A 19,604-nucleotide genomic window follows, 5' to 3' on the forward strand; every position below is an offset into this window, starting at 1 on the left:
TTGCCTCTCAGCCTTGAATTTTACCGCACTGCTCTTCATTAGTTTAGAAGCAAAACCTATGAAAATGTTATTTCCTTTGGCAATTACAAAAGTTGATAAGTTAGCAATGGATCCATTGCATCACTAGTGTCAGTTAACCAAAGACAAAGCTCTCCCCACATGTTATTTGGATTCTACATTTAGCTGTTAGGAAAATGGACAGGCAGTTTGCATGCAGTTGAACAGTTTGCTACTCTGAGATCACCTAAGACTTAGAGGAATTCGGAGTGTTTACCTGACTGAATGGCAATGGCACAGATAATCCTTTTCTCTTTGAGTTTCTTGTACCTCCGAGCCCCAAGCCATCCTTTGGTATAAGCCTGCATGATAACCACCCGGCCTATAACTTCACGCAGAAACAAATTCAATTGTTCAACATGATAGTACTTCAAGAACACCTGGAAAAAAATGAGGGGCAAACATTACAATACAAGCTGGCACAACCAAATACTGTACATCTGGATGGCGATTGGAGGAATGAACAGCAAAATGTTGAAAACTATAGTTGTTCTCGAAGGAGATGTTTCCAATTTACCCAGGACCCTCAGTATGGATGGCAGGAACTCTGCAAAAAGTATATTTCTTTGTTTTCCTTGTCTGAGCATAGCAAGATTTTTTTTCTCAAGAGATCTGGCCAGAGCAGTATTTTATGTACCAAGAAGGGAGAAGGTGAAATAAAATGTTCCTCCATCTTTCTTTGCTATTGCAACAATCCAAGGTCTCCCACAGAAGGAAAAAGAAGAGAATGAAAGAATGAAAGGGATAGTAAGTAGAATTTTAAGATATTGATAGATGTAGAGGCCCACCAGGCTTCAAAAACATGATGGGAAGTTGACCTGAGAGAAGAATAAGTACTTAGACGTGAAAAAATATATGGAATAAGAACAGTTTAAAACATCTGTCTGTCAGAGTAAAAGAAAACTTTTATAAGTTAGTCTGGAGATGGCACTTAACACAGGTGAAATTGAACTATATGGATTATAAATATTCTAATTTAAGTTGGAGATGTGCTCAGGATGCAGGCATCTATTTCTGTATGTGGCAGGAATGTGAAAATATATCAAAAATTTAACTTTTTTTAGCTAACTAAAAAGTTAGCTTTTAAAGAAATAAATGAAATACTAAAGTTGCATTTAAAAACACGTCCCCCCAAAAATAGCACTTTTATCAGTATTTGAGAGTGAACAATGGAACTGGGCAATGAAATAATTTATTACAAATTTATTAGCAGCTGATAGATTAATAATAGCACAGAATAGGAAAGTTAAGTACAATCTTCAAATAAATGAATGAAAAGTTTGGATTATAGTTATTAATGACAAGTTAATGTGTAATACTGAAGTAAGGAAAGATCTGATAAATAAGAATGTCTTTAAAGATACAGTGGTGCCTCGCTTAACGAGCGCACCGTTTAACGAAGAATCTGTATAGCGATCCCTTTTTGAGGATCGCTATACGGATCTGCCCCAATCGCCGCACTCGCTTTGCGACGATTGGGGCGTCCGGCGGCCATTTTGGAGGCGTCGATCAGCTGATCGGCGGCTCCAAAATGGCCGCCGGATGACCCAAAATGGCCCCCTATCAGTGTTTTCGTGCCCTCCCCTTGCTTACGGAGGTCGCGAAAACGCTGCGGGGGACCATTTCGGGTCATCCAGCGGCCATTTTGGAGCCGCTGATCAGCTGATTGGCGGCTCCAAAATGGCCGCCGGACGCGAAAACATCGCTGGAGGGGTAAGTTTGGATGCTTATTGGAATGCATTAAACTAAGTTTAATGCGTTCCAATAGGCTTTCCTTGCCCGCACAGCGATGTTTTCGTATAGCGAAGGTTAATCCGGAATGGATTAACCTCGCTATACGGGGCACCACTGTATATGGGGAGAATTTACTGATTTTGTATGAACAAAGGGGAAGGTTTGTGCACCTCTGCAAGAGTCATTGTATTTTTGGAAGGGAAATGGGGCTTTGCCAATAAACAGAAAACAGAATACCTCCCATCGTCCGGGTTGCAGGGGAGCACATTGGGTTATAAATATAATTATAATGATATTATTGTATGGATTAAGTAGTCTTCCAGATTTGTTCTTTATGTATGTCATTCTTTGTTTTAGTTAGGCTGTATCTTTTCTGTTTAGTTAATTGTTTTTTTTAAAAAAAATCGTCCCTCCAGTTCTCTCTGCCACTGCTACAGCTGCAGGCCACATTAAGAACAGGACTTGGAAAATCTTCTTTGGGGGCCAGAATCCCATTGGGTCCTTCTGCTGACAGAGGATGGCGGTCAAACGGTCTTGGAGATGACAGACCTCCCCTTCCCATGGAGCCTCCACACACCTCCGCTATTTGATGCAGAGTTTAAATCTGCTGGGGGACTGGAGGCAGGTGCGTGGTGGGGAGGGGGGGGAAGGGAACTGCCTCCTCTGAGATGTATGAATGGGTTTCTTTTGTCAGTCCAAGGACTTAATAGGATCCTGGTCTTGGAATACAATTGCCAGCTGCTGGCCATGCTGGCTGAGAGGTTATGAGAGCTTCAGTCCAGACTTTTTGACCCTGTTCTTTGATTACTGATTTGGGGTGGAGAGAGGAGAACACCCCAAAGTCGGGGGAAAGCTTTTGCTTTCCTGTTCTGCTCCCTAGAGGTCACTCATTCAAGCAGGATGATGGATCACATGAATCTTCAGTTTGTTCCAATCAGGTTCATGTTTTTTCATGTACTGGTAGAATGTTTACATGGGGGGGGGGAGGAATGAACCAAACATAGAGTTTTCCTCCCCAGTGTGCACTTTGCACTAAGATAGACTGTGAGGTTTATAACTGCAATGAAGGCAGGGTGCACATTGAAAGTAAGGCACATGATACGTCTGTGCCAGGACTGGCCCAAGGGATTTTGTTGGCAGAGGCAAAGCAGGGCATAGCATCCTTCCCTTGTGGTCAAGGCACATAGTACCCTAAACTGGTCAAATGACCTGGACAGATGAGGCAGAACATCTCACAAGTATTGCTTCCCCCTTACACTTATAAAAATATCATTACAATAAACAAAATAACTAACAGTTTCCTGCTCTTCCAGACACCTCAAACCAGCTGGTTCATAATGCAGCCACCTCCTTGTGTGTAATGGAAGAGCAGGTCCTGCTCCGTTATCATCTTCATAGAATTATAAAGTCTCTCCTCTTTGGGGATATAACTGACAAGGATGTTGCTTTTATTCCTATGCCCGGTTAAAACTCCTGCTGCTTATGCAAAATGTTCAAGGCCTCATGAGATTATGACTTGCCTTCTAAACTGTCAGGGTTTTTTTTTAATGTTTTACTTGAACTGTGAAATGGTTTTAAAGAGTTGTAAAACATTTTAAAGAGTTCGAGTTGTTTTAGCTTTTTAAAAACATTATTTTATTGATTGTAACTTACCCTGTTTCCCATGATGTGGCTAGAACTAGACAGAACTAGCTAGAAATAGTGGTGTAGCGGATAGAGTGAGGGACCTGGGTTTGATTCCCTGTTTGGCCATGGACACTCATACGAGGTATGTGTGTGGAACTGGGAAAACCACTCCTTAAACACCTCACTTACCTAACTGAAAGTTGGTTTTGGCTTGACTGCCCATAAAAACAGAAAGATAGTGACAAATACGTACATACATATGAAACAAAATTGCTTGTTGAATGCATTTGGTTTCCTTACCAACTCAGACTGAAACATAAAAAACTAGCAGGTTACAGAGGATACGAGACAGGTCAACTACTGTATGATGAACTCATACTGCCTGTTTTTCAAATGTTGGAGCTCATGACATATATGTGAGAGAAATGTCCTAGAGAGTAGAATCTTCTCCCTATCCCACCATCATCCCATGTCATCATCTTCTTTGCAGCTAGATATTATAAGATGGCACACAGATGGTATCTCTTGCTCTAAGAGAAGTGGAACCAAATTTATTCTACCTTTGTTTTGCCAAGAGCCCATTTGTCTAACTTGGCTTTTTGCAGAATCGCAACACAGCTTTCTTGGCTGGGAAGAGGAGTTTCATGCGCCTTGAAAGCAATGTAATAATACCTAGAGAAAACAGGAGCAAAGAAAGAGCAGGTCAGAACAGTTATAATCATAAAGCCCTACAAGTATTCTAGGCTACATTTTCACTACATAAAAGTTGGACAACTGCAACTTAAATTTATTTATTTGTTTGTTTGCTTGCTTGTTTGCTTGTTTGTTTGTTTTAGCTGCCTTTCTCCTTGAAAAGAACCCAAGGCAGCTTCCAACATTGGAAGAGAATATTTGAAGCTGAAAACAATGAGTATACAACAGTTGTTAACATAATTAAAAGATAATGTTTAAAGCTGAGAACAATGAGTAAAGAGGCATCTTACATCATTCAAAGGCAATGTTAGAGCTAAGAACAATAAGTATGCAATTATTATTTTTAAATGCCACTCTGAGTTATGGAAAATTCAAAAAAGGAAAACACAAGTAGTACTAAAAATCCAGTCAAAGTGATAATGCGTAACAGTCCATCTTAGAATTAAAATAAAAATCACATAGAGGTAGCTGGTTTACTGAGGGAAGGGGAGGGAGCTTGTGAATTACAGGACAAAAGATAACATTACCCAAGTACGGCGGGCATTACCCATGTCACATGCGGGGTTTTAATTGTGAGTCACCTGCAGTAAGTGTTCAAGAACACTTACTGCAGGTTGTTTCTACTGTGTTGGTAGCCAATACAAAGGTTTCTACTGTGTTGGTAGCCAACACAGTAGAAACCTTTGAACTTGCTCACTTGTGAATTCCAGACGCATTTCATGGAGGCCCCTTCTCCTCAATCATTACATCAATATGTTATAAGGATGAAACTGTTCATTAAATTTGTGTCCAGCCTTCCTACCAAACAGGGCTCAAGGCAGCTAGAAGCAGTCCAATGATAAATACCTATATGGGCCTCCCTTGGCAAGGAATTCCAGAGCTTAGGGGCCAGCGCTAAGAAGACACTCAAGTTCCCAACAAATATGCTTCAGATGCTAATGTGACACAAATATGTGCTCCTAATCATCTCCAAATATTCCCAGCCACTGGCAAAAGCTGGACATGAAAGTTCAGGCTGATTCCAGGAATACACCCAAACTGAAGAATGAGACTTCAATACAATCTCACCCAAGACAGATGGAAGAGCATTTATTTTCCGATCTATATCTGCTGATTTGGTCTACTGATCAGGAACATTTTGGTCTTATTCAGATTAAACAGCGAATGGTTTGCCCTCATCCAGTCCACTGCCCATGTCAGATGCTAATTTAGAACTTGAATGTATATTTTACAGTGGTTTCATGTGGATATTATAAAGCACAGGATGCAAGGCAGAGTCCTAAGAGGCTGTATTAGATCACTGGAAAACAGGAGCCCCCAAACACAACTTTCTTGAATGTACCCATACAAGAAGAGCTGGATCCACCATAAAATTGTGATTTAGTTGCTTAAATTCCATTGTAGCCAAGAATTCCACAAGAATACTAGACTCAATGCTGCTGAAAGCTCATGGAAATCCAACAGAATGAACAGAACCATGCCATTCCAGCCCCAATATCCCCCCCCCCATGCCAAGAGGGAGAGGACAAGCTGAGAAGATGCTTGCTCAGCTCTTGCCACTGCTCACTCACTTGAAGTGGGGAGTCAAATGGACAGCAGCATCAAAGAGGTGGAATGGCATAGTCAGAAGGGTTTGGGAGTTCGCACTGAGCCCCCTACTAGGACACAGACTTGGGATGAGACTCAACAATTGTACACATACGCCCACCGTGAAACATTAACAGCGCCGCAATTCATATTGGAAATTATCAGTTGATGCCTCTCCAAAAAACCATCTTAAAAGTCAATAAAGCAATGCTACAGATTTTTTTTTCCAAACCACATTGGGACTGACAACCGTTTCTTTTTCTTTTTTCCTAAGTGAGGGGAATTTGCTTGAGGTTCGCCTCCATTCCCCAAATCTATCCCACCTGTACTCCAGTAGTTAATTGCTAGCAGTCTCTTCAGCAGGTCCTGACACTGAAAGATGGCTGAGCCTCAGCCTCTGTCAGCATGTGTCAAGGCTGCAATTAGTTTACAATAAAAATAACTTCCATATCCATCTTCATTACAAAAGGAGAGAAATGCAATCCCAGGCAAGAGAAAACTCTGCCGCTTTAGCTTGGCTCTAAAAAATTAAGAAGAACGGCAAAGTTAAATACAAGTGGCTCTATTCATCAAACTACTGAAGTATTTCATTTAATTAGTGGCAGTTCTATACACTCATGGGATTTTGAACATCTGACGGGGAGAGAGTCAGGATCCTCTTCCCTAATCTTTACAGGAACTAGTTTTGAGTCAAGATATATAGCAAGGGTGGGCAACATACAGCCTTTTCGGCCTCTATGACAGCTCCCCTCCATCAGCAACCATGTTGGTGGGAGGAACTGGCTTTGACAGGAATGTCTACTTTCAAGATCTAGCTTGACCAAGGCCCTTCCTCCATTTTAGTCAGTCTTTCCAGTTTTGTCCCTAAACAGACTATTTTATGGTTTGGTGTAATCTTCCTTCATCCACTCCATCTATCCCACCTACAGTGACTATGATCTGTAAGGAAGACACGGACAATCTGTAAACATGAAGTATAGGACAACATCTACAAGCCAAGAGGATGAAGATACCTACAAGCCAAGATGGAGGAGAAGAACAAGAGATAGCCCAAGTTCAACAAACATGTCACTGTCTGATTTTAGATTTGAAGCCCAAGGACCATCAAGAATTGCTGTAAATTTGTTAAATATGAAGAAAGAACATTTGAACATTTGGGGTGGGTGGGAAATACCTGGGGAAAATAATAATTTCTTTCTAAATCTGGATGTATTCCATCTTATCCCAGTAACTGCTGTCTATTTTTCTTTAAAAATATTTACATCCTGCTTTTTAGAGTGCTTTTAAAACAGCATTTACTAGGAAATAAAAATAAAATCTAGCTAATTGTGTAGAATATTGGTATTTTGGGGTTGGTAAATACCAAAAGCTAAGCTTATTTTCAAGCTGTTCTGGGTCCTTTTGACCCCCTTTTTAGTCCCGAGTATCCATCAAGCCCCTTTTTGCCCCAAGGACTGCATCTGATGTCTGCTGGGGGCAACCAGGGGCTCCATGTGTGTGTGCACTCACATGCATAAGAATACACACACACACACATGCACAGAGAGAATTTGGGATTGCTGAAGTCAAGGAGGACTTCTAAACTCACTGGCATCCTGGTGAGCCCACTGCTTTGATCACAGCTCTCATAGTCCCCTCTCAACAACCCTGAAATGCACTGGTTGAGCTGCTTCCACACAACCCTTAACAGTACAGAAGAACTGATGCTTCGAGCCACGGTGTGTGTGGGAGAACATTTCAGTGTCTTCCACCACCCAAGGATCCCATATGTGGTTGGGTGGTCATCCGCAAACTCACCAGGGTCTCTGCTTCATTAGAAGCAGAAACTCTGATTGCTGGGGGTATTGGGCAGAGGCAGCAAATGGCAAAACCTGCAGAATGGCTATCTGGGCGGCTCTAGGCTGCAGGCTACACAGCCTTGATTTATATGTACACCATGAAAATAGAATGAAACATTGTGATTTATGGAGACAAGCATCTTAGCCCTTTAATACGCCATGAATGTCAAGAGATGTTTTCAGTCATGAGGCTTGTTTAAGTATTTACCACAAGGCCCTGAAAAAAAAACACCATTTAGTTTGGCTGCTAATGGGAATGGGGGATGAAATTTGGCCATTTCCTCAAGGCACATTTGAAATCTACCGTTGACATTGATTTATGACCTACTGGCAAATGTCTACAATTAATTTCTCTGTCCACTTCAAGTATCTTGTTTGTTCTCCATTACAAAGCTGATCAAAACAATTAATTAGTTAGGGTGAAGCAGAACCAATGTTAAAAATGTTAAAGTACTATTGATGGGAGAGTCCCAATCTCTGCTTGCATCTCTTTGCAAAATAAAAAGAATCCAAACTGGCACTCTTAAATACAGGATGTACCAACGTAAACCAAATAGTCTCAACCTTTGAAACCAGCAAACCTAATCAATCTTAGACATAATGTGGCTTATGTGTGAGTGGATATATGCAGGTATATGCTGCAAATGTTTAACATTGGTGAAAGACCCAAAGCATCTTCATCATGTCCACAGGTGCCACAAATCTCTTTGACATTTTCCCTAGCAGGTAATTAAAACTCCTATTTCCAATAGAAGCTAATTCTATATACACGTTATTACTTTAGGCCTCATTTCAACTTCTCTGCATAGCACATTAGAGAGCTAAATAAATGTTGGTGTATGGTCCATTTAAAAAAACTGAAATTAGATATAATTATAGTAAGATTACGGCTGGAGGGATTGGCAGTCCATTTTACTCTGTTAAAAACAGTATTTGAATGTTGCCTAGAAATGTTGCAGAACATTTACACTACAACAGTTATTGCAGCTTGATTCCACTGTCATGGCTCCATCCCACAGGATCCTAAGGTTTCTGGTTTGGTAGAGTGCTTAGAATTCTCTGTTGTAGTTTAGAGATGGGCATGAACTATTCATCTGAAGAAATGTGTTTGGACACATGAAAACATATGAAAAATAATAACTAGTTAGTTTTAAAGGTGCTATGAGTACAAGATTCCTGATCTTTTTTTTTGCTACAGCAGACTAAAACAGTTGCCATCTAGATTTCTTTAAACACATGAGATAAATGTCACCTAAGAGTGGTCAGTAACAAGAACATTTCAGACAGCTAACATCAAATTCTCCAGGGTACATGTTGAGGGCCACAGAGCACACAGACATAGGCATGCAATTGCCTGTCCTTCTCTGCATTCACAAAGGGCTGTGTCAGTACAAAACCCAGTTTTTGTTAGGTTACCTTTGGATCTGCCAACTCCAGTCCATCGCTTATTAAATGACTTTCAAGTAATCTAGTTTCTTATGTGACTGGGACTAGACCTTGGTGGGGAGTTCTTTCTTGCTGTTGTCTGCTGTTCTTCCAAGATTCTCAAATGTTCAGAATTCCCCCCCCCCACACACACACACCTTGGTTTTAATCTCGGAGGGGTAGGAGGGCATCTGAAGCATGGATGTGCTTTTAATGCAGATGCTTTGAGACATTCACTCTTAGCTGCTATTTCTTGTGATATATGACTGGGCGCCATACTTACAAGGTAACTAATTTTATCAACAGGCGCTGCCTTCAGGCATCTAGAAAAGATTTTCAGTGAGTGCCATGTCTACCTGTTTTACATAAACTGGACTATTACCACGCAAGGACTGAAGGTCCATTGCTTTTAACTCCACCCTGAGCAACACAAGGTCCTCTTGGCCCTCCTCCCACTGTCCATATGTTTGCATGGACAGCTGAGTAGAAGAAGTGGTTACACCTCGCCCTGTACGGTTATCCACTGGGTCCTTAACTGTTCCTTTTCAGTACGATGAGCTAAGCAAATCAATGGCCCATTGTAAGCTCACTGTGGTACCGGATCCTGGCAGCAGCTAGCACTCTGCTGTGTTTTTTCTCAGCTAACCAGACAGAGTCCAGAACTGGTTTTGTGGTTGTGTTCATCTGTCTTTGTTGGGGGAACCTATCTGGTTCATGGGAGTCACATTAAAGTCAAAGATCAAAGACCCTTAATTTGTTTAGTCACTCCCATAGGGAAGATCAGGCAACATTTCCATGGCTCCCTGATTTATCACAATATTCAAAGACTGCTAACATCTTGCAACACGTGAAAGATAATGTCTCTGTCTTGAAGAAACCATCTCTCCTCCCACTCCTGTTATCCTGGAAGCACTGACAAAATTTCTTTGGTAAAGGAACAATCACCACAAACATAGGATGGCTAAGGCAACACGACATTTAGTCTAGATCGTCATAAGCTTTACATGTTTCTATGCAGGGAAAGATGAAAGACAGAAAACCAGAAATTCCCCATGTGGAAGCAAAATAAAAACTCCCCAATAAAAAATGCACTGAGTATTTTTCAGAATAAGATTTAAACAGACAGAGACAGATACAAATTATAAGACAATCCCATTTTGGGTTATGCAGAAACAGCTCCCACAGACACGCAAGCCCCCTGTCCCCCCCCACCTCTTTCCCCCTCCCATTTTCCTGCTGAAACAAGCCACCAGTTAGCAGTGGCAGGTGATAGCCATTGTGCTTGGTGGGGTGGAACACACAGCAACTGATGGCGAGAGCATCCAGGGTGTGTGGATGCATGTATAGACACAGTCTCTCACATACAGGCAAGTCATCTGCCATAATTAGGATCATAACATGCACAAATCTCTTTCAGAAAGAACTAAAAATCTTGCTGACATTTTGGTTAAGAGTGAATTTAAAGAAAAACTCCAAAAACCAGGCTGTAGCTGGAAAGATAACCCCCCCCCCCCAAAATCAGGACACCATCCATGTGGGTGTCCTGTGGGTGTCTACTGTAAGAACACCGGCAAGAGGACAGAATTTATAGATATTCAACAGGGCAAAAGATATATCTTGACTAAGTTCACAAACTGCAATACTAATGGGGTAATATATGCCATCAAGGTGGCCTTGCAACCAATTGTAGGTGGGGAAAACATCTGGACCCCTCAAAATTTCCATAGGGGAACACTGAAGTAACATCAGAAACAAAAAAAATGGGAACTCCCCTTGTAAGTCATTTCACTCACTCAACATAACCATTCAGAAAGAGATCTAAAATTCTGGATCCTAGAAGTTGTCCCCACACATGAAAAAGCCCTTCTTAAAAAAGAAATAGACTGTATATTAAAGTTAAATTCACTAGCTCCTGCTGATCTCAGTGAAGAAACAGATTATATCCTCTTGCTGTAGTCTCACATTATCTCCCTCACACATTTCCTTGATGGGTTAATTAGCCAGGGACTCTAACACACTGGTTCAGCCTTGTACACAGCTGTGCCATATTATGTTTATAAAACTGTCCTTCTCCTGCTGCCATGGCTCCATTTATCTGAAAAGGAGTGGGAAACTGTCCCTAAAAAAACCTCAGAGACAGATTCAAAATAAATTCAATTGGTATGTTACCTTGACATCTCATGTTTACTTACCACATGACTTTATTCCTCCAGTAAATGACTCTAAATACCTATGATTGTATTAACCCTCGCCCAAAATGTTCTAATTTTATAAAAATGCCTTATATGTAGTCCCATACAAATAGGAACCTCACATATATGCTTTTACTGTTTTATTTTACATATTATAGCCCCTGAAGAAGGCTAAAAATACATTAGCTGAAACGCACTGGGCTCCCATCTTTAAATAATAAATTGATACCCATTTTACTTCCTGGGACTATTGTCTCCCCTTGCTTGACCACTTCAATGGATGTACTAGTCCTCTTTGTTCTTGTTATTAGGATGCAGTCAGGGAAGGGGCGACTGGGGGTAAACGGAGCTTTAAGTGGGGCACTGCCCCACTGGCCCTTATGGATGAGCTGCCACTGCCACTTAGCCACTTTTTCCTATTTTCATCCGACGGTTTTATCCTTTATCCAAGAGCAGAAGAGAAAAGCCAGGCTTGCAAGCACCATCATCAGTTTCTTTACAGGCAATAGGGAGGAGAGGAGGGACGTTACTGTTCAATACAGTGCTCTCCAATAAAAATACAAGAACTGTTCCCATACAGCATCCCTTGTGCTTCACTGGGTCTGAATTTTAGGGTTTTTTTCTTCCTACAACTGTAGTGAGGAGGAGCTCACACTGTGTCTGACTAGGGCTAGCATGGAGCATTTTTTAAAATTGCAGAAGTAAAATTAGTGGGCAAGCTGTGGTATACCACCAACTTCACAGAAGCATTTCTGTCCCCTCTTCCAACCCTTGCTGCCCTGCCTTTGGGACATCACAAAGACACCCTCTCTGAGATCCCAAGAATTTGCCCCAGGCCTCAGTTTCAGCACACATTGCCTCTCAAGGAGTAGGACACTGCAGGATGGCCAACCCAAGACGAGAAAGACTGGCATCGTGGAGGAAGCACGTCTGTGGCCAGACGCCCAAGACAGTTGCCTTTCTTGCCATTTGCAAGTGGCCAGGCAGAAAGGCAACAAGGCTTTTGGGGGGGGGGGATATAGCAAGGCTGTAGCTTATGCTAATATTGAGCCCCATGTCTGAGAAGACATACACTTATTCACACTTACAACTTTTCCTAAGAAAACTTTTCCTTCCTCTCTGGAAAACATTTGGTGAAACCATCCCTGCTCTCCAGTTCATTGGCGGATTTTGAAATGCCATTTGTGCATACCTAGGAAAACAATGCAATGCCAAATATGTATCTTATAATGAAGAGCATGTATGATGAGGATGGTGGAGGTTTGCCTGCAATCCAGCTGCTAACAGTGCCTTTCCTCTCCATCCTATCCAGCATTGTACCACAAATCCTGAGGATGCCACAGCTGCCCATGGTTGCCCTGACATCCCCCCACCCTAACCCAGCACTGCATCATCCTGTCTTGTGAATGTTCTCTTAACAGACTTGCTTGCCATACAAATAGTGTAATTCAGAACTAAGGTAAAGTACTCTGTTCTGTAATAAATGGCCCTTCTGAGAGATTTCATGAGCCGGGGAAAATTTAAGCCAAGATCAAAGCTATGGTTCTTGTCCTGATGCACTTGCATGAGGCCCATTAGCATGAACAAATAAAAGGTAGAAATGCAAATGCAAGTGTTACCACTTTCACCAAAATGAAATAGGGAATAAGGGCCTAATCACTAGCAAACGAACTGTTTCCGAAAATAGGACGCTATGGTAACCTGGCCTGTTTTTATTTCCTGTGTCTCTCACTTACAAATTTGCATTCATGTGCTTGCCATCTAGAGCCAATCTCTTAGAGAAGGAAGGCAAGAAGGAATCCATTATTGTGTGCATAGTATAGCTGCAATTCACTGAATATATCCTACACATGTAGAAAAAACTGAGAAAATGTGTATATAGAAGTGGCACTGAACAGCCAAAGGTAATAGCTGACAAGTGTCAAAATAAGTGCAGCAATGTTGTATTTAAAGTAACCCCAGGGGACAACAGACCAACAGGTAGCCAGGTGGGCTTGGCTCTCTTGTCTATCTTGACCCTTGCAAGTAATGAATCCTTGATCATTTCCTCCTTAGGTCAGTTCCCCTTTCTTCAAGTTGTGATTGGTTTGTTCTTTTTCTTGTACAGTAGACGGCTAATTATCTCCATTTTAGAACTTCAGCACACCTGTACACAAAGGGGTGCTATAGAGGTTTCTGTACTTTAGTACAGATTTTATCCCGAACAAATTCTTGGAACCAAACCATAAATGCAAGTTCTTCCTCTTACCTTACCAAGAGCACTGTAAGTGACTGCTTCCAATTCGTAGCCGTAAGCTCCTTTTACTAGCCCGCTATACCCTGCTCATCTAACTTTGACAAATCCCTATAAAAGGATAGATGAATTGTGCAATCTTGTACCAGTTTGCTTGGTCCTCTTCTCCTTACTTCTTAGTAAGTGCACTTAAGAATGTAGGCTAAAAGAATGTGGTAATAGTTTCTCCATCATCAGTTAAGCTCTCAGGAAAAACTACATATAAAGTATGGGAAGAAAATGACACTAAAAATATGGCATCAGGCACTGCTATGCTCCCTTACACTTAACTCTCTTATGTAATAACATCATACTGCTGGTTGGTGCTTGAAAAAATTAATTTTGAAGGGTATTTGGACTACTTCAATGCAAGGTTCCATAAGATTCAAGTGATCTATTTTCTTGGGAGAAAAAAATTCTCCAGATCTGTAGTTATCATTATCAGTTAAATACATTTAAAAGCATGGCCCCAGACAACCGAGTTACAAAATCAACATTCATGGTTCGTGAAATGTATCAATTTCCAGGGGCAGCCATGTTGCTAGGGGGAAAAGCACTACTTCCCAGCCCATTTGATGAGTCCCCTCACAAGCACCTTGGAAAAAGCAGCCAGAGGAGAACTCTGACAAAATGCACTTCAAAGTTTCTTTTCAAAACCCTTGATTGAAATAGACACAGGAGTGTCCACACCATCTATACTCTAGCATTTGACCTCTTAAAATCCTTAAATGCTCTGTCTTCCTCCAGGTCCTAATCTAATTAAAACAGCACTCCATCAGCTACTGGAGGGTTATGCTAAGTCCTGGGATTTCAAGTATCCTTTGTAAGAAGTGCTTTAAATTCCTTCTAAAGCCTAGACCACACACCCCTCCTTTGTTCAGCAGGAACAACAAGACAACTGTTCCTCTTCTGAATAGTGGGAATCACAGTTCCATACTCATCCTTGGGAGAGAAATAGAAGGGAGAGCCCATAACGGAAACATTAACCTACTTCAAGTTCTAATTCTGGGCTATCTCTAAAGTCAGTTTCTGGTCTTCATAATCAGAGGCTGTCTAACTGTCTCAGAATCCCTGAAATTTGTAAATCTCTCTGGATAAACAGAGGAAGAAAGCAGAGCATGAGAAAGAAAGACCGTCACAATGTTTAGAGAGAAACTGAAACACCTCTCCATGGGGAGATGATGGACCCTCTTTCATTGAACTCTGCTTGCCCCTCCTATTCTCCCTAAAACCCATAAAGAATATGACAATACCATGCTACCCCTTAATAGGTTATTTCACTCTTGATGTTTAGCCAGGATTTAGCTTTTCATACCCATCTCTCTACGAAACGGAGGTGCCTGAACTCCTATTAGGGATGTGAATTCTCACAAAAATTATATTCTTGATGAGGAGGGTGGTCTTGACCCTTCAAGATAGTGTGTTGAGATACTTGTGACTTCTGTAAGATTTCCTGTCACCAGCATGAAAATGAAACAAGACTTTTAAAAAAATATTGTTATTGAAATTTCCGCAATTCGTATAAAGTGCCTCTTTGCAAAACAAGTGGGCTTTTTTCATTTCACAAAGCAAACCACACACATACACATCAAACCTTTTGCGCTATCAAAAAGGCACAGGTACCCAATGTATTGAATTTGTCAACATGCATGTGGCTGGGCAGCAGCTGCTGTGATTCTGCATAACTGTGCAAACTGTGGAAGAATCAGTTTTGCAAAGGTGAGGATGGTAGTCAATGTGGGCAGGAAATGTCTTGCCATAAAGGTGAGAAGAAGAGAGTTTTGATTTTGTTGTTGTTCTTGCCAACATAAACGTGAGAAGTGATGATCTGCATCCTTAACCAGCATTTACGTTCTGCTTCCTGGAATTTCTGGCTTATGGTTACCTAGGAATGAATAATTGTGGGAATTCTGTTCATTTCCATTACCAAACAAGCTGATCTTGGGTTTGCAAAGGCACACACTTGGCCTGGCTGGCATTCATTGGATGACTAGTTTTACACCCCTTAGCTCCTAAACCCCCCTTGATTCCAGGAACAGATTTGCTGAAATCAACTCACTAGGTGTGACCCTCAGCTCTCTGCTTTGAGGGTTATTTTCTCTGTACTGTTTCCAGCATTGATGTCAAAGTGTTAATGACATATAAAGCCCTAAATGGTTTAGGACTTCAATATCTAGCGGAATGCCTTCTCCCACCTAGATCTACCCGAATTACTCGCTTTAGCCAGGATGGGCGGTTGAGGGATCTAACGCTGAGGGAGGCCCGGAGAGAAAGAACAAGAAATCAGGCCTTCTTGGCAGTGGCCCCTCGCCTTTGGAACAACCCCCCCCCACCCGGAAATTCGTCTGGCTCCCTCACTGGGTGTTTTTAAGAGCAAACTCAAGACCCGGCTCTTTAGGCAGCCCTTCCCTCTTGTCCATACCTAATTTATCCATTGCCATTTCTTGTTGTATTACTGTTGTTGTGCTATTTAATATAGTTATTATTTGTACTGTTGTTTGCCGCCCAGAGTAGACTTCAGTCTAGATGAGCGGGATATAATTTAAATAAATAAAAATAAATAAGTAAAAATACTCCACAAAGAGTTTGGAAACATTACTTATATGGGACTACAGCTCCCCCAGTCCCCCCAGCCAGAATGCCAAATGCCATTCTACTTGGGGGATTCTGGGAAGTGTAGTTTTAAAAGTGTAACATGTCCAATGTCTGATTCCACTGGTAAAGTCTTATCAATTCCAAAGAAAGATTATTTTGTTTTTGCTTTGAAAGCCTTGATGGTCCTTAAGGGGCCACAGGAACCTTTGCAATTGAACGTTTCGGTTCCACGTTGGGTGCCAGTGTTACATCACCCAAAAGGGGAAGACATTCTCCGTACTTGGTGCTCACAAAGGGACAGTGTAATTGTCCTCAGCTGCTATAGAAGAATTAGAAAAAAATATTACAGCTCAGAATAAAGTCACTGAAATAAAATATTGCCTTATTTTGATGCACTGCATGACAGATTTTTGAATAAGGTCTTTTCTTCTCTGTTGCTACAACTGAACTTGGATTAGGAAGGACCAACTCAGTGGAGTCAAAGTCCATTTTTCACATTTTTTCCAGCAGCCCAAGGGCTACACTCCTGAGGAGGGGGAGGAAGAGGAAGAAGATGGGCATGGTCAAAGTGGTTAATGTGCATATTTAATTTTTTTAAAGTAAAGTGAACGGAAAATGTATCCAACTTTAATCATGTCCTTTACACTGAAAAGCCCCCTTGTGCTCTCTAATGCCCCCGTCCATTTTTTTAAATTAATGTTCAGAAGGGCAATGGGAGGGCCACAGGAGGCCTTCAAAGATGGCAAAACTCCCCTCAACACTTTTAGAGGGCATAAAGAAGTTTTTGAGTATTTTTTTAAAATTAATTCTTTTGGGGGGACTGAGGGTCCTAAGAATCTGGTGGGCTGAAAAAAAAATGTTTATTAGGAGCTGTTAAGATTCTCAGTCCTCCAGCTGAGGTTATCTGGAAATTGAATTTTCTATCAATTCTCCTCAGACTCGGGATCTTTGAACCCGAGGGAACAGAGACTCTGCTCTTGTGGATCTGGTGAAATTGAACCTATTGAGCATATGATGCTCAGATGTAACAGACATAACAAGATTCGAGGAAAATATATTACACCTCTCTTAAAAGACATGACAAGCCAATCGGACTCAGACTACTGTAACCAATTGTTAATTGATCAAAATCGGACCACTACAGAACTAGTAGCGAAATTTTGGGCGGCATGCCATAGTAGCCAGAATAGATAGCCAAACCCTTAGACATTGGTCTTATATTGTTACATTAGTAGTTTTATTGCTTTTTGTTTATTTGATTTGGCTTTTTGCAGTATATGTCAGTACTTGAAGCTCCGCATTCAATTTTGTTTTATTTATGGCTTGCTGCTGTAACAATAAAGTATTCTCCTCAGACTGAAGAAACTACTTGGATGAGTGGCGAAACGTTTTAATCTGATGTCCAGTTGTTATTAGGAGCTGTATGTGGCTCATGGGCTACATTTTATTACCCCTGAGCTAGACGGAGCAACGAGGCAGAAATCCAGTTATCTGACTGAGAAGCTCTGATTCATTAAGTTTTTAAAGTTAAGATAGTTTTAATGTCTGCTTGCTTTCAATTATTTGATTGTATTTTAATTAGCATATAGTTTAATTGTTTTTTAACGTTTAACTTACTATGTTTTTAATTCTATTCTTTTTACTATTGTGAGCCGCCTTGGGTCCCCTTGTGGGGAGAAAGGTGGCCTATAAATAAAACAAAACTAAACCTTAGCACCAAAACTGAGTTCTAAAACTAACCCAAATTCCAAGTTAATCCTAATCTGGTACTTTCAACTATTCTGAGAATCACAGGCTCCATAAGTAATAAGAATAAATGAACTGGCAGGAGTCCAGTTTTGTGTTCACCTGCAGTAAACTACCTTTCACATCTGCTACCTAAATAGTTTTATGCAGCATGGAAACAAAACACAGCCAAAGTATTCAGTTAGACTTTAGCTTCTATTTATCTCAGCCTGATAGACCTTGTTTCCTGTCTTTGATTGCTTTGTTCTCATCCTTACTGCTAAGAGTTTACAAAACAGCCCCTATTGAACACGAAGATAAGAAGTATACCTATTTGTATAATAACATCAAGGAGGGAAAAACTGCTGGTTCATCTATTTTGTTGTTAAGTTGCTCAAAAGGATCAAAATACCAATTAACTTGCTGGCTTAGAAAAATCTTTGATATCCTCAGATTTACTGACATTTCGAAACTCTTGTTCATACTTGCCTAATGGCTTTTTGATTAGGAACAAAGAAAGTGCCGGTCTGTTTAGCATTTGACCTGTTTTTCTCAACTGTTCCTATGTATTCAACTATTTTGAGCCTAAAAAACACTTGACTGGTCCATATCAAAATTATAATTCTCATACAAATACACCCGATTTTATACTATTTTATTTGTAATCTATGAACAGGGTGGTTCACAATGAGAGCGAGAGTGTGAAAATACCTAACATGATGACAAAGTCATAAACAGCCGATGGCAACGTTGATTTCATCAGCTGCTCAGCAAACTCAAAATGAGAGCTAACGTGATGTAATGACAGAACTTCAGTGTAGGACTCGGGTGACTCGGGTTCAGATCCCATTCCCAGCCCTTCACCTCTCCTGCTAAGCTGAAAGGCTGGCCCACTCAAACAATATTGCAAATGATCTTGCAGGACACAAGATCCAGTCTCATTTCTCAACCTTGGCCAAGATGACAGAACAATTCATTCTTTTTTCCATTGGTCTGGCTTGAAGTGTGTAGAGATGGCAAGCATACTAAATTAAAACATACCGTAATGCCCTAAAATATGATGAATTTAAAACAATGTGAAATTAAGGGAGAGGGCTTGACTTAAAATTGTGATCTCTTTTCTCAAATACCTTTGTGTTGAACTAAGCCATAGTAATTTCAACAAACGTTACTCTCAAATACAGGTGTTTATGATTATGGGGTTGCTCAGATTTCTCTTAAACCTACAGAGGTTTGAGTCTTATATTTAATAGTTATATTTAAAATAAATTTACTTAGAAACAAAGGCTAGTCTCCTCATGAGGAAGAATCCTAGGGGACTCCTACCTGATACTATACCATTTGACACTGCAGCTCTGGGATTTTATGTGCAGTTGTTCCATTCCATAAAAACAAAACACCAACAAAACTATCTGCATGTAGAAAAACAGCATGTCAAAGAGAAAGCTAACGTAGAATCACGATTGCCAGCCTCCAGGAGTTGGCTGATATCTCAGGGAACTTTTTTGTTTCCCCAAGTCTCCTAGCAGGAAGAAAAATCTGAGGATGATTGGTGCTGAAAGAGGAGGGTGGTGGTTGTTTTTTATATGAGATGAGTTCAAAGCCTAGACACATGAATTCTTCCTTTCTCAGATGTTGCCACGGCTCACTTGCTCAGTTTGAAGGTGCATGAATGCATGCATGATTGCTGCACTTCTGGGCTGCCATTCTTTGGCATGTGCATTGCCTAAAAGCCAAGAACAAGGGGAGATGATGATGATGAGAGAGAGAGAGAGGCAGTGGGTGCATGCAGTTGAGCTCATAATGCCATTTGGGACAAAGCACAGAATGGAGCGCCTAGCTCAATTCAAGAGCCTTCTT

General features: G+C 40.9%; 1 protein-coding gene across 5 annotated transcripts in view; it reads right to left on the reverse strand.

The window, feature by feature from the left end:
* The window catches only part of MYO3B (myosin IIIB), a 324,047-nt gene that overhangs the window by 104,847 nt on the left and 199,596 nt on the right, over positions 1–19,604 (reverse strand). For all 5 annotated transcript variants that reach the window (XM_078394391.1, XM_078394389.1, XM_078394393.1 and 2 more), the window contains 2 exons: positions 3,978–4,089; positions 275–437 (listed from right to left, as the gene is read on the reverse strand). In XM_078394391.1, coding sequence (XP_078250517.1) covers positions 275–437; positions 3,978–4,089 — 275 coding nt within the window. The remainder of the gene's footprint in view (positions 1–274; positions 438–3,977; positions 4,090–19,604) is intronic.

Source organism: Pogona vitticeps, chromosome 1, assembly GCF_051106095.1.
Source record: "Pogona vitticeps strain Pit_001003342236 chromosome 1, PviZW2.1, whole genome shotgun sequence".
In the NCBI taxonomy this organism is placed as follows: Eukaryota; Metazoa; Chordata; class Lepidosauria; order Squamata; family Agamidae; genus Pogona; species Pogona vitticeps.